This window comes from Eretmochelys imbricata, chromosome 11 (assembly GCF_965152235.1).
Source record: "Eretmochelys imbricata isolate rEreImb1 chromosome 11, rEreImb1.hap1, whole genome shotgun sequence".
NCBI classification, from domain to species: Eukaryota; Metazoa; Chordata; order Testudines; family Cheloniidae; genus Eretmochelys; species Eretmochelys imbricata.
Genome location: NC_135582.1, coordinates 51,225,099 through 51,240,795, shown reverse-complemented (window position 1 = coordinate 51,240,795; position 15,697 = coordinate 51,225,099). Strand labels below are relative to the sequence as shown.

Here is a 15,697-nt window from a genome sequence, read left to right as displayed (position 1 = left end):
CATGAAAATAGGATGCAAAGGCGACCCCAACAATCACCATGACCACACTCAAAAGCTTCATGGATTCCTGTTAAATAGCAACACTATGTCGATGTGTTCAGCAAAAAGAAAGCCAACGGCCTCCTGTCCCCTCGGCCTCCAATCAGCTTCTAGCCGAGAGCAGAGGTTCCCATCAGGTACATTTTCTTCCTCTCTGAACTTGAACTATAGGTATTTCGGAGCTATCTTGAGTAAAACCTACAAAAGAGGTTCATTTGCCCTACCATACCCCCAGCAGGAATCCCAGCCTTCTTTGTGGTGAAGAAAGATGGTTCCTTCCAGCCTTGTGTAGACTACTGGGCTCTGAACAAGATTACACTCTGAAACTGGTACCTCTTACCACTTATAAGTGAGCTGTTTGAAAGGTGAACCTTCATGGACCTTATAACCTGGTAAGGATCTAGCAAGGAGATGAATAGAAGATCATGCTGTTTGGGTGCCCCAGTGATCTTCCAGAATTTAATAAATGACATATTAGGGATATGCTGGACCAGTTTGTCATCATTTACCTGGATGAGATCCTCATTCTCTCTGAAAGTCAGGGCTCCACAATCATCATGTGCGCATTGTCTTGGAGAGACTCCGCCAAACCATCTATGCATGAAGCTTGAGAAAAGCTTGATAAGATCACAGTGATATATCTTTTCACCTGAGGGATACACTGGGAACCCACATAAAGTGGTGGAAATATCCAACTGGGCTGCAGCCAAGGAGGTATGAAGGGTGCAGCAATTCCTGGGGTTCACTAATTTCTAAAAGCAATTTATTAAAGGATTCTCTAGCCTGGTTGTACCCATAACAGTGTTCTTGCACAAGGGGGCTCAGTTTCCCTGGTCCACCCACGCTCAGACAGCCTTTGATCAACTGAAGAGAACATTCATCTCAGCACCCTTCCTGATTCACCCAGACCACATTAAACCATTTACAAATACCCCCATACCATGAACCTACAATCAAAACCGCTAGGTCTCCTCCAGCCCCTGCCCACACATCTGCAGCCTTGGTATACTATATCAATGGATTTCGTTGCAGAACTGTCATGCTCACAGGGATACACATTAATCCTGGTTGCACTGATCTGCTAACAAAGATGGCACACTTCATCCCAAAGTGTACCTTTCCTACCACATTCGGACTCAGCTTCACACTTCCTAGAAAATGTTTTCCATTACAATGGGTTACTGACTGGCACTGTATTGCACCAGGATCCCTGTTCATTTCCTGATTCTGGTGGGAATTTCTCAGACTGGATGAGATGAGAGACTCACTTATCACCCAAAGACCAATGGGCAAACAGAGAGAGTCAATCAAATCTTGGAGCAGTATCTTTATTGTTTTCTCAGTTACCACCAGGATGATTAGCCTTCCCTGATGTGCTACTCCAAATTTGAATATAACAATGCAATCTACACCTTGACCTGTTAATAATTAAACCACCCTACCATAACTAAGGATACAATTTAGTTATGGAGGTCATGGATTCTTTAACAGACTTCTGTGACTTCTTCGACTTCAGCTGTCAGTGGCTGTAGCTGGGGTTGAAGCCAGATCTGTGCAGCCCCGTCCCACAGCTCGGGTCGGGGCTGTGCCCCCTCCCTTGGCGGTGGAGCTCAGACTGTCAGTCCCCTCCCATGAGGCTCCAGCTGTCATTCCTCCCCCCCGCCCCCGGTTATTTTTAGTAAAAGTCGCAGACAGATCACGGGCTCCTATGCATTTCTGTTTTTTGCCTGCCACCTGTCCATAACTTTTACTAAAAATAACTGAGACAAAATCTTAACCTTAACCATAACCTGTTGATTCTTTCTAGATGAGCCAAAGTCCCACTATACCTTGTGTTTATAATTACATGAAAAGAACGTCATAGTTAATAGGTCATTTTTTCTTGGTCTATAAGTACCCGTTGTATATAAAGGGGTGCCTATTATTATACATGTGGATTGTAATGGACAAAATGACATAATTGTTAAGGGATACACATAAATGCATGGTAACTGAAAAAATTAGTAACTGACAAAATGGACAAGGAGCATTTGGTATAGCAGATGTGTTCTGGAATCAATGTAACAGCAAACCATTAAGTTATGTGTTGACTAACGTCCAAGTCATTAAGAGCTAAATATGATTACAGACATTATTAACTTATTGATTAGGTCAAGCTAAGAATATTCAAATAAGCAAAATGTCTGCAAAACCAACTCTGGGGAAAACATGAGGATTTTTCTGGGTTCTGAATGAATATATAAAGGGTGATTTTAAGGAAGTTAATCAAAAGTGAACTGAAGTACACTGCCATCATGTCTCCATTACAGAGATTGATATATACCAATCTCTGTAGTATATATATATATATCTCCTTTTTCTGCACAGTGCTGTATTAAATATTACTTGATTGTCTTACTTAAACAAAACGTCAACTGAGTTAGTTATTTGACATGTTTTATTGACTACAAACACATAACAGACCCAATATAGCCCCTTCTTTACAAACTATAGCTTTCTCTCCCACTTTCACAGAGTTACCCATAAATTCCCCAGTGCTAGGCACTGTGGATTTAGCCCCCAACACATATTGGGTGCACCAAGAGCTCAACAAACACTTGAAGCCTGCCAAAGAAGCCTATAAAACACCACATGGATCAAGACCATCAGGCTGTCCCCAATCTGGCCACAGGGACATGGTGTGGTTCTCTGCCCAGAACCTTAAATCAAACTACCCATCTGCCAAACTAGATTACCAATGCCTGGGCCCCTTCAAGATTATACAGTGGATAAACCCAGTGACCTTCAGGTTACAGTTGCTTGAGTCCTCAAAGAGCCACCTTTTCACCTCACACTATTAAAGCCCTATACCTAGAACCTATACCCAAACCGCTCCAACCTATAACAGTTCTCGGACAGGAGGATTATTTGGCCCACTGAATCCTCAACTCAGCAAGTTAGGGGAAGGCTCCAGTACCTGGCAGACTGGGAAAACTACAGTCTGGAGTAGTGGTCTTGGGAATGGGCAGAGAACATGCACACTCTGGACCTATTGCAAGTGTTCCATCAGAAGTACCTGGAGAAATTGGGCCTGGTTAGGCGGCAACCTCAAGTGTGGGTATAGTCAGGTATCAGGCCCTGCAGAAGAGCCAGTCTCCAGGCAACCTAACAAGTGCAGCTGGCCTGTACTAGGCTGTCTTATTGGCTAAACCACCTGATTGGGAAGTCAGAAGACCAGCTCTTAAGCGCAGCTGCAGCAGCAGTTCAGCAGCTGCTCAAAGTATTTGCCCACAGCTGTGATAACTCCTGTGCCTATTTGTTCCCAACCTTGCTCCCATCTTGTTTCAGTCCTGCTCCTGCCTTTGATGGTGGACTCAGCCTTTCCTCTGCCTTTTCCCACTCCGGTTCTGACTCTTGAATCCAATTGTTGACATCTGACTCTGGCTCTGACCTCTGCTCTGAGCTTGGGTGCCTTTTCCTGGCTATTGGCTCCTGTACCAACCACAAGGCACAGCTGCTCATATTCCCGTCGCTGAAAGGTACCAGCATAAAGAGATTATCGGAAGGGGAGAAGAAATGCACCTGCGATCGAGAAGTGATCTGTGTTTATTGCTGCCCTTCCTAAAAGAAGAGAGAAAGGAAGACAGACAAGAAGATAGAAGCGAACAGAAATGTACAGTGAGTATACACATTGTTACTGTATTGACACTGATCTATTGCAGATGAATGACAAGATCACCAAACCCACTCTATAAGCAGTACGGCAAAAGTTCATATAAATGTATCTAATGCTATAGAGGAAAAAAGATGTAATTTTTGTCAAAGTCAAGAGTTTTTTTATATTCTTCTAAATGAGGCATGACGTAACAGAGATCCCGAGCAACTGTGAATATTAAACATCCCTTGTCATTTTTCATATGAATGGGTGCATTAGTGCCAATGTCCTAGTTAAATACCGTTAGGCAATTATTTTCTGCCTATGTAAACTCCTACTGTTTCAGCTGGACAGAGTATTCTTCACTTCCTGTCCTAAACTATTCTTGAATGTAACTGTACATTGTCGAACACTTGCCATGTTGCACCCCAGAAGTGACTGCATTTCAGTGGTGTGTGAAATGATTCTTCTAGTGGTGTATCAGCACGTGGGTGACCCAGCAGAGTGGAGGATGCCTACTGTGCAAATCCCATATGGATATGTATGTGTACTGCACAACAGTCCATGTGGCTACTTCACATAGTGTGCGGCAGTAACCTCCACATGGCAGCTTTGCAAACATTCCAGAGCCTGGAGGGAAAGGGATCCTCTCCCCATCTTGTGTATAAGCCTGGTGGCTGGCCCAGGTAGTGAGGCTGGGTACTGGGAAGAAGATTTGCCTCAAGAAAGAACATTGTGACCTGAGGTGAAAAAGTATTAACAAAACGTTTAATTTAAATCTGTAATAAACACAAGTACAATTTTAAAGGCATCTTGACATGAAACAATACATCAAGCTGACCCTATATAAGGGGCTGCCCAGCTGCTCGTTTTATCCTCTTCCTAGTACTAATTTCAAAACATGCCATTTGAGACCCCCAAATCACTGTAAAACATCTGACATACTTACACACTTTTCACTGTCAAAGACATAGCACAAGTGTTTATTTGACTCAGAATCTTTGCATATGAAGGTAAATATCCTCTTGTCAGTTTTATCATCAGCACAAAATGATATCCTATGAAGCTGGCAATTGTGCTGGACTTCCTGCAAATGACAATAGAACAATCACATTTAATGAGTTAATTTTTTAGTATTTTATTCAAAAAATTAATACTCTACGCACCTAGATGTTATAGTAACATGATGTTTACTTTATTGTGACAAATTTATTGTGACCTTTCCCTCTTTTTAGGAAACGATATTGCATCATTCAATGTGCATGTAGTTACAAGGGAAGGCCCCTGCCCTGCAATGAACTTTGCTCATATGGACCTGTGCACCTGTGTGGAACTCATTGCAGGAAATCATTACCTAATTTTATCAATTAAACCTCTATTGTAGTTTGAAGAATTCAAAATTTGTTTAAACTGTTAGTGATCATTCTAGCTAATACTGAGTGCATCTGAGGGCTGGTCTTCACTACTGCAGCAGGGATTGATTTAGTGGGTCTAGTGAAGACTTGCAAACTCGATGGCAGAGTGCTCTCTGGTTGACCTTGGTATTCCAGCTCTCCGAGAAGAGTAAGGAAAGTCGACCAGAGAATGTCTCCTGTCGACACAGTGAAGTGAAGACACCGGGGTAAGTCAACATAAGATATGGTGACTCCAGCTATGTTATTCACGCTGGAATAACTTAGGTCGACTTACCCCCTAGTGAAGACAAGCCCTCAATCTCTTAAGAAGCAAACCTTAAAAAGCAGAATCTGCAAGACAAAAAAGGCTTACAAAGGAGAATGGATAAAGACATCTGGAATTATTTAGCCCTGAGAGAAGTAACTAAGCATTTAGATTAGATAAAGGTGGTTGTAAAATTGGGTATTGGAAAACAGCAATAAAATTCGTTAATGGTCTAGATGGTTATTAATTTTTATTTCTAGTGTAAAAGTGGTGAATCAAAACCAGAATCTTAAACCTATAACTGAAGAGGGGAAAATAAAACATACTAGTAACTATCAGAAGAGACAAGACAAAAGAACAAGAGTGTACAAATGTGCCTAAGAAACATCAGTGTAGAACTTTTAGGTTTGTAGCAAACGTGATAAATCATGTGCCTAGGAGAGTAGTGATTTTGAGTGTCAGACCAGAATATAATAACCTCAGGATTTAATATGTTTGGGAGAAGAGTTAACACACACAAAACACAGGGCATCTGGGACACTTTTTGCGAGAACGAGTTAGTTGAGAACTTGAACACAGAGCTTTTTCTTGGAATTCTGATGTGCTATGCCTGAGAGTTATAAATTGTGTTTTGCTTTTTCAGGTTAACATTTCTGCTCAGGAGTGTTTCTACGGTAATTATACTTTGATATGACATCCTGTAACCAGCAATTAATATCTCACCCAGCAAAGAAGTAACCTGATTATGGAGTCCAGACCTTCTTGACACATAAAAGCCAGGAGAGATTTAATTTGGAATAGTACCCAGAGGAAACTCCCTACATGTTTGTAGTCTGTGTGTGTCATGGCAGAACCATCTCAATTCACTATTCTGTTGTTAATATCAAAGAAAACAATTTCTACAGAAACTATGGCTTTTCTTATAGAATGCCTTTTGTAATTCTAAATGTTTCCGTTGGCAACAAATGGGGTGTTTTGCAAATTCCTTCATGTGGTTTCTATGAAAAAAGGAACACATCCAAACCCTTCCTCTTTATACAAGTATATGCACATTCTGGCAATTCAAGACATATATTTTAAAGCACACACACGTTATACTGTGACAAGGGCATGGCTTCACTTCTGTCTTCTTGCCTGCAGAAACTGAGCAAACTCCACCCGTGTACACTCAGTGACCTTTCATTTTATGTTCCCTCCACCAACATTATTACAGTCCTGATGGAACAGTCGATTTACAATATTCACAGTGCCTTTGGTCTCCCATCTCTAAGACCTCTGTGTGAGTGAGCTCAGCTAGCCCTGTTCTTCTCTCTCACCCCCTCTTGGCACTTCCTTCCTGTGCCTCTTTCACAGACCTGGGCTGGGGCGCTAATTAGATCTTTATCCCACCCAGCCCACAAGCCTGATTAGATAATTACTCCAATCAGCGTCCCCCGGGGAACTAATTAGCATCTAAGTGAGCAGAGTACATGCTCTCCTGCACTCTCCCCGCCTCCCCTTCCTGTACTCTGTCACACACACTTAAAATACAATCTTGGAATGAGACGTGTGACCATGTGAACCATTGTTTTTGATGAATGGGACTAAAAATACCCCAGACTACTGCCCAGTATTTTCTTATGGCCTAACTGTTTAAAAGGTGGCAATGAGAGTGTTCTTAATTTATAAGAGCCTGGCAAAATTACAGAAATAGAAAGAATATTTAAGATGCTAGTATTTTATTTTTCTCAGTAACCCTCGATGTTTTATTTCATTTGGCCGGTAGCATGGGAAAGCAGTACTAGTTATGAAGGAAAATATTGCAGTTCCTATGTGAGCTATTATCTAATTTAAAATTGTGGATTCCTGTGCAAGGATCGCAGATGGCCGTTATCTCAGCAGGGGGGCACTCAGCATCTTCAAGAATCAAGCCTCACATAATGTGCTTAGGGCCACAGACCAACAGCAGAAACAAGCCTATAACACAGGATTTAAGTCTTTCAAAAATTTCTCCATGTTTTCACTCTCTCTCTCTCTCATGTTCCCCGTTCCCAGTCTCTACACTCTCTCCACATCCATTCTCCTGCGCACCTTGTCCCCCAATAAAATGTCTCACACACACTGAACCTCTCTTTCTCCTGCAGCTTGCCAAAAAAATCACACATATTAAAACTATTTTCCTCATTTACCTCCTGGCCAAAAATCTTAGTCACATTCTTTTCCATCCATGCTGCTTGCGCTCTCTTCACCACATCCCTTAGGTTCTCCCTCTCCTTCCAAACTGGTCTTATTCCCATCTGTTTTCTCTCCCCCATCAAAAGGCTCTCTCCCCTTCCTATTTTCCGCATCTTCCCAATGCTCTCTCCTCCCTTTCCCATGCTCTAGGCTCTCTTCCTCTCCCCTACATCCCAAGACACTCTCCCAAACTCCTTCCCTCTTGGCTTTCTCCCATTCTTCACTCTCTCCACAAAGCTTGTTCAGCGCTCCAAACTTTACCTTATACTCTCTCCATCCACCCCTTTAACAACAGACTGTGTTTCCTCGTGTTCCCAGTGCCGCCTCAGTGTGCAACCCAGAAGCCTTCTAGGGGAAGAGGTAATTCTGTGCAGCCACTGCCAGCTGCTCTCAGCACCCCATTTAGGAAAGGAGGAAGCAAGTCTTCCTTGTGTTTAGGGAGATGGGAGGGAGAAAAGCTCTTTTATGTTTCCTCTTCAACCTTTGGGTCAGTAAACTGGAGGGGGAAAGAAAATGTTGAGGGGACTGTGCCAGGCACGACCATGTTCTAAACATGTTTCTTTTACTGATTTCCCTGGGCAAGTTACTCTCAGCCTGACAGCAACAGGGAGCCAGGATGTCCCTGTGTTATAATCTTGGTTCTGTTGTTGCTGTGTGGTCTGAGCAAGTGATTTGGGGCTTGATTCTGTGAGATGCTGAGTGCCTCCTTCCACATGGGCTTGGCATCTTCACCTTTCATTGACCTTAGTTAAATCACCTCACTGAACTGGGCCCCAATCTCTCTGTTTCCCCACTTTTAAAGTCAAGGGTTGTTCAACACTGTATAACTCCTACATTATTTGGGCCAGGGGACATCTTTTGTGTTTGCACAGAAACCTCCCAAAATGGAGATCTGATCTATGACAGGGGCTCCCAGGAACTACCACAATTAAAAGTAATAATAATATTAACAACATGCAACCCAGTTTGGGGGAAAAAAGATTCCTTCAGCTACCATGACTCACTGTGGTCAGTAAGCTAATTAAAATGAATTATTCCCAACAAAAACAAGAAGAGAAAAAGCGATTGTTATAACATCTGAAAAAGATATCCATAAACATCTATAAAAAATCCCTCCACACTGATTAAACGTGAGTTCAACTATTTGTACACATAGTACAAAGGGATAATGTGTTTGTGTTGGAATAAGCTATTTATCCTCTATTTAGCACAATAAATGTGTTCCTTTTGATATTGTCATAACACTGCATGTATTTTAAATTTGCTTTTGCTGAATTGCAAAGGAGGGCTTCATTCAAAAACTGCTCCTAGTTGATTTCTACTAAAGCTTGTTACAACAATATTTTCAAGAGTTTAAAATGTCTTGTTCCCTTAGTAACTTGTGTCCCACCATTTTTGTAAAGCTCCTTATAATTCTTCCTGCAAGGGATTAACATTTTTTGGCACGTATTATTTTTAAAATGGCTGTAGCTAGGACAAAGATTTGAAACCACTTTTCATCCCACAATGTCACAAGGAGGATACAGAACTACAATGAAGTCAACTTAGTGTTGCTGGGGTTTTTCTACCTACCAACTTTGCACCCGCTGTCACTTAAAGGGTCTCAAGCAGAAAGGTTTGCAAGTAGAAATGTCCTAGAATTAAAATTGGCTTATCTCCAACTACAATATTATACTGAATTGCAATATTCATCTAAAAAATAATAATACAAAACACAGCAATGTACAGTGCTTATTGCAATTCAAAATCTAATACATGTATAAGAGTTTAGTAACTGTAGAATGTTGAAAATTGTTGAACGACTAGACCTACAATACTTTTAAAATCTGTTTATTGGCATTTAAGTCATTATTCCTCTTTGAATTCGAGGGCAGATTTTTTGTTAAATGTAAGTCAAATTACATTTTCAACCAGCATAGGGAGACAATGAACTACAATACTGTAGAAATGACCACAGTTGAGGCCATATTTCACCAAATCAGTAGCTACCATTGTTACAAAGCCATACTTATAGCACAACTGGAATTTCAAAGCCTTCTGAGGGGGGGAAAATCCAGAAAAACAAGTAGCCCTTTCAAAATAGTGGAAGAGAAGACTGACAGCAAATATAAATGGCTTATAAAGTCAGCTACAAAAGTTGATATGCAACATTAGTACATATTTAGTTATCCCCCTTAATTAGTCAACATCTGCCAGCACATAACTCATAGTTGCCACAGCTATTTCTTATTCCCATGCTCTCAAACTGGAGGACACAGGAGGGTTGGAAAAAGGTGTCAGAGGGTCGTGGCCACTCTGCCCTTCTTGTATGACTATATGGAAAGTCAGTCCCAGTTTAGTTCTGTTACAGAACTGTGAGCATCCCTATGTATTCTGTATTTAGAAAACCTGTGTTATCTCACATACTTCCGTGTGGTAAATGTTGACAAAAATGATTATAGTAACTAGCATAGGTATTTTTACAGTTGTTCCATCAGTAGGGAGTTTTTCACTACAAGAAATTATTAGAAGAGTGGTTTATAAAATAGAATTTCTAAATCAATGTTGAATTAACTACTGGTGTAAAAAACAAATATAAAGTTAAGTTACCAAGTTTCTTACCTTTGTTTTTGGATCTAGAATTTTTACACCATAAATTGAGATTTGTAATTCAACTTTCGGGGTTTTCTGGCCTTCAGATTTCTTGATATGTCTTGCAAACTGTAAGAAGGGGAGCAGAGATGCAATCACTATACCATGTTACCAGTTGTCCAAGTTTAAAATGGCACTGGGTCATTAATTACTGAACAATCTATCATCCATATTAGTACCATACTAATAAAATTTTAGTTTAAAGAATATTCATAGATGTAGACGTCCTCTTTCAATTGCAGCAGCCAGGACTGTGATAATCTTTGGCAAGACTTTTCTAAGGTGGCTTGTAACAGGATGACGACAGCTAACCCACTGAAAAAAAGCCTATCTACTTAGCTTCCTGTCAATTGTCTAAACCCCGCCCCCAACAGATAGTTTAAATAACTTCCTTTTGCCTCCTACGTATGTCCTGCACACAGTTCTTGAAGTATAGGCAAGCTTATTCCTATTCTCCGAGTTGCCACTGCTGTATTTATACATCTAGCATGTGACTCTCTAAGGCCGTTCGCCTTGTGCAGTCTCCACCTGCACAAAGTGGGTATAAAATGCTGTGATTGCAATGTGGTAGCAACTTACAGGTTTAAAGAAGGTTTGAACCAGGTCATTAAACTTCCTATGTCCTGATTCATTGTCCAGGTAACATATTTCACAAATCTCTTGTTAAGCACAGTTTGATGAAGATCGCTACCATTCCCTCTCAACTAGAGCTGCTCAGAAAATGTCCCCCCCTCCCCCGCCCAAGGAAATTTTTGACAAACATTTTTTGTTTTCATTGAAAAATAAAAACCTGAAAAGCAAAAGATTTTCATGTTTTGGCCCAAAAGTTTTTGGATTTTCAATGAAAACTCAAAAATTTCCACAGAAAATGGTTTCCTCCAAAAACGGTGTCAGTTTTCCATTAAAAAAATTGTCATTAAATTTTTCATGCAGCCATACTCCCAGTTCTTTACAAAGCCTGCAGGCCTATCACTGTCCTTGTTAAAACAGGCATTTCATTAATATACATTTTTCTAGGCCTTTATTAAAGCTTGATATTTTCTATTTCATTCCCATATTTTCTTATTTATCCTCTTTCCTTGCTTTCACCACTTTTTTCTTATATGAAGTTTAACATCTTTTATATTGTAAACCTTCAGGTGCAGGAGTTATCTCTTATTATATATTTGTACAACACCTAGCACAATGGGTCCCTGGTCCCAACTGGCTCATCCTATGGCAATACAAATAAAACAAAATTATAATAAACTAGCTTAACTGACCTGTTGGGCAATTGCCACAGACCCCCATGCGTCATAGGGCTCACATAGCCAGCGTTGGTTCACCACCCACTGCAGCCTCCCAGAATTGGGGTTGTGGATTGAATGCACTTCAGTCATTCCTGGCTCCTGGAATGGCACTTTGGAGGCCATTGCAAGTGGTGCAACTTAGAGCATTTCTCCCATCTTTGTGTCCCACCCTTACCCATCCCAAAAGCATCACAGGGTTCCAAACAATTGATCCTGTGCAAATATTCTTTTCCAAATATCTACCCTTTTTTTTTTCTTCCCTCTATCTCTCTCCATTAGTTCCCTATTCTTCAACAGACTGTGCTTGGAAAAGGCCATGTAGCTCAAATGTCCTTACAAACTGTGTTTTTCTACTTTCAGCATGTATTTAAGACAACACTCCCCCACCCCTGTTTGCAGCCTATACACTAATAAAATTCTTTAAGAGGGTAAACATGTGCAGCCTTATATTAGCATCAAAACAGAAAGTGGGAAGAAATATTGGGAACTTGGAGAAGAACATGTCGACAGATTGAGCCATGGAGCTAAGATTGGCAAGGATCATAGGTTTAGAACATAAAGTTAAATTGAATCACAACATGGCTTGGGAATTAACACAGTGGGCAAACTTCACAGGCTCTTTAGTTTTTACCTAATCCTCACTTGGGCAAAACAACAGATTTTAGCTCAATATCATGAACAGAAGCCCATTGGGTAGAATCAGATCTTAACTAACTAGTCACTGTAAAGGGCTGATTGAAATTTGAATTAAATAGATGAAAATTATTAACTTTCCTTTTTACATAGCTTTTGGAATGGACATTTACAATGTCATCAGCTGTAAGTGACTTTTTAAGGGGAAACCACAACACATATATTTAAACTGATTTTCTCTGGTTTTGTTTAATTCAAAGCCTTCCCCCCACCCCCAACACTGTATATATGCATTTATTTCATTAATCTCACAACAGTGTTTGGGAAAATTGCCTTCTTGTTTGGGATTATTAAATTACATTTGAAATGCTTATGCATTAAGTATTAGCAAACCACAATCGGAGGGTTAATCAGGAACAGAACTGTATGAGGACAAAAACAGAGATTTTAAAATCTGCACAGATGATCTACTTAGAGAAGTATTGGATTATACAATGATTAATGAACATCAAATGCCAAATCAAAGTTATATAAGTTTACTTAACATTTATATTTCATTTTATGGATTTAATTGTATTCCCTATAGCCTCATTTTTTAAAGGGAAGATGGTTCAGTTGTTAGCCTGGGACCAAGGAGACCAGAGTTCAATTCTCCGCTATCACACCAACTTCCTGTGTGAACTTGGGCAACTGACTTAGACTCTTTCATGAAGGCCATGAATTAAAAACAAATCCTGTTCTCACTTTGATTTTAGCTTATCTGGGGACCGCCATCCAATTCTCACCTTCTTTACCTAAATGTGGGAAGATGCTTCTCCCAATCCTGCCATGATAACATCAGCAGAAGATAGAAGAAGAGTTTAGCCAGACTGCAGCTGCTGCTTCATTTTACGTATCACCCCCGAGCAGGGCCCCACCATGCTAGGTGCAATAAATGCATCTAAGGAAAGAGGGTCCTTGAAATTTAGCCTTCAAACAGCAAGAACAAAGAACAGCACTCAAAGAGAAGAACATTTGGATTCCTTAAGATACAGCTGGAAGGGGTAAGTTTCTCAGAATTGTACCAGCTAGGGTGGGTAGAAAAGAGAGTTACACTAGGCCTACCAGGCTGGGAGGAAGCCTAAACAATCTGCCAGCTTTGGTAAGGGGTTTCACCACTGAGTCTGCATGGGAAAGTGCTGTAAGGGACTCAGTCCCATTTTCTCTCCTCTCCCCTCCAAGTGTACAAAACCCACAGGATGGCAGCCCAGCAGGCATGAGGAGCTAAGGGGCAGGATGGTAGTGGAAGGCAAGGAAACAGATGAGGCAGTTTTCTGCATTGCTGCTTCCTTCGCCTTCCCATTTGAGGGTCTCTTAAGGGCTGCCAGGTATATGTGTGAAAGTAATCTCCTTAGGCTCTCAGCAGATGAATCTCTTCCAGGTTGATGGGAGGGTTCTTTTTCCATGCCCCACAGTCTGGCAGACACTATAGTGGGTCGTAAGTTGGTGTTCCTACCCATGTAGAGTTGTTGGATGGGTCAAGGATGCTTCTTTCAGGCTGACTTTTGGGGGTGCACTGAGGGGCTTTTTTGCACTCCACATAGTCTTTTCACTGCCCCCCACTTCTACCAGCCCTCATCTTCAGATCTCATGTGCCCCATTTTTCTCCTGTGATTACAACATGGTGGGTAAAAGGACTCAAAGTGTCCTCTGGAAATCCACCAACGTAGTGAAAAGGAGGAAAGGGTGGGAGCTCGGCTACTGACAGGGCAACACAACAGCTTTTAAAGCACAGAATAGAAATGGTGCCTTTGATCATCCCTCTAGTCTATTAATAACTGCAAGAGGTGGCTACTTCTCTTGGGTAGTATGTGCAGACAACACACACTGGGTAGTATGTACAGGAAATACCTCATTTTCTACATCCTATCAAGGAAAAGAGGATAAACTGAGGAATGAACTTGCGGCTCCAAAGTGACTGGTGCCTCTTATGCTCTCCCTCCTAATCTCCATCTAAGGGAGAGTGGACTTCAAAGCAGCTTGATGACTGAGAGTTGTCAGACACTGCTGCTGGACAACAACCAAGCTGGGAGAAAGAGAACAGAGAGCAGCCGTGATTCCTGGCCATCAAGATCCCTTTATGCAGGCCTTCTTCCTTTGGAGGCTGCAAAGGAAAGAGGATCTGAGCCTAGGAATTAAATACTCACTTGCAGTTCCTCTCTGTCCCCTTCAGGTGGTTTCCCTGCTGCAGCAGCAGCCTGGCCACCCTGAAATGCCACTTCTCCTCGGCAAGGCAGAGGAGTGTAAGCAACCTGAGTCATTTTGAAATAGGGTGACCAGACGTCCTGATAAAACTGGGACTGTCCCGATATTGAGCAGTTTGTCCCGCGTCCTGCCTGAAGTATGGTCGGGACGCCATTTGTCCCAATATTTTGTTTCGGGCACATCTTTTTTTTTTTTTTTTTCCCCCTTAGTGGCGGTGACAGGCAGGGAGAGCCCTTTTTCAATTGTTACACTCACCTGGCACTTTGGTGGCGGGTACTTCTTTCTTCTCCAGAAAGATTTATTTCCCCCGCCACCTAACGTGCCGAGTGAGTGTAACAATTGAAAAGGCGCTCCCCCTGCGGCGGTCCCGATATTTTGTATTTAGCATCTGGTCACCCTATTTTGAAACCCCATATTAGCACGGTTCTTCCCCAGTCAGTCTCTGACTAGAATAAATATAGTAGATGAGGGTAGCTTCCTTCTGCTGCCCTTGGAAGGAGATGCCATGGGTCAGCCTGACTCAAAGGCTCCCTCCTTCATTGCCTGGTCTTTTTGCTGTCCAGATGCCAAAGCCCTTTCAATGGCTGACCTCCCCTTCCTTCCTTATTTCTGTCACCCCTGCACTGACTGTTGTATTGAAAGGTGCTCCCTACATAATGCCACTGAAGAAAGGCAGAGGGAAGGGACGCTTAATCAGAGATGTATATCCCTTAGTTTCCACATACATCTAGTTACACATACAAATACTATAGATGGGCTTGAACTAGAAAATTGCAGCTGAACTCCTTCAAACTTTGGGCAAGTTCAGATCTAATTGCAAATTTCTTCGACCTATCTCTACTATGCCAGTTTTCTCTCCTAGATGTTCATTTGACTAGAATTCTAGAAAATCCAGCTCAGAAATGTTAGAGGCAAGTGTTCCCATTATCCATCTTAGAAGTGTTTATAAACACATGCTATAAAACACTACAGTGCCAAATTTTCTCTATTCCCTGCATAATTATGATTCTCAACATCCTTCACTTGTGCCCTAAAATAATCTGAAAACAAGGCAAAGTTTAATAACATTCTGGATAAAGAAAATTGAGTAGATCTGCTCAGTAAATGAGACAAAGTGAGAAAGTGGCTTGGTGTCTTCTAACAATCATGTCATGGTTAAAACTGCAAATGACCCAGTAAAATAACTGAGCATTTAAAAAACATGAAATTAGTATATGAAATAAAAGTGTGTGGGGAAGTATTAAGAAAAAAATACATCAATTATTGTTTTGCTGTAGAACATCAGCTCCACCTGCTGGTAAAAATCAAATTCTAAATAGTTGTATATTATGATTTTGTACCATGTTGGGGTTTT

General features: G+C 41.2%; 1 protein-coding gene across 1 annotated transcript in view; it reads right to left on the bottom strand.

Annotated features, from left to right (window-relative positions):
* The window catches only part of GULP1 (GULP PTB domain containing engulfment adaptor 1), a 111,949-nt gene that overhangs the window by 47,347 nt on the left and 48,905 nt on the right, over positions 1-15,697 (bottom strand). Inside the window, exons 4-5 of the mRNA XM_077830399.1 lie at positions 10,148-10,246; positions 4,623-4,760 (exon numbers count right to left, since the gene is read on the bottom strand). Of these exons, the coding sequence (XP_077686525.1) occupies positions 4,623-4,760; positions 10,148-10,246 (237 nt within the window). The remainder of the gene's footprint in view (positions 1-4,622; positions 4,761-10,147; positions 10,247-15,697) is intronic.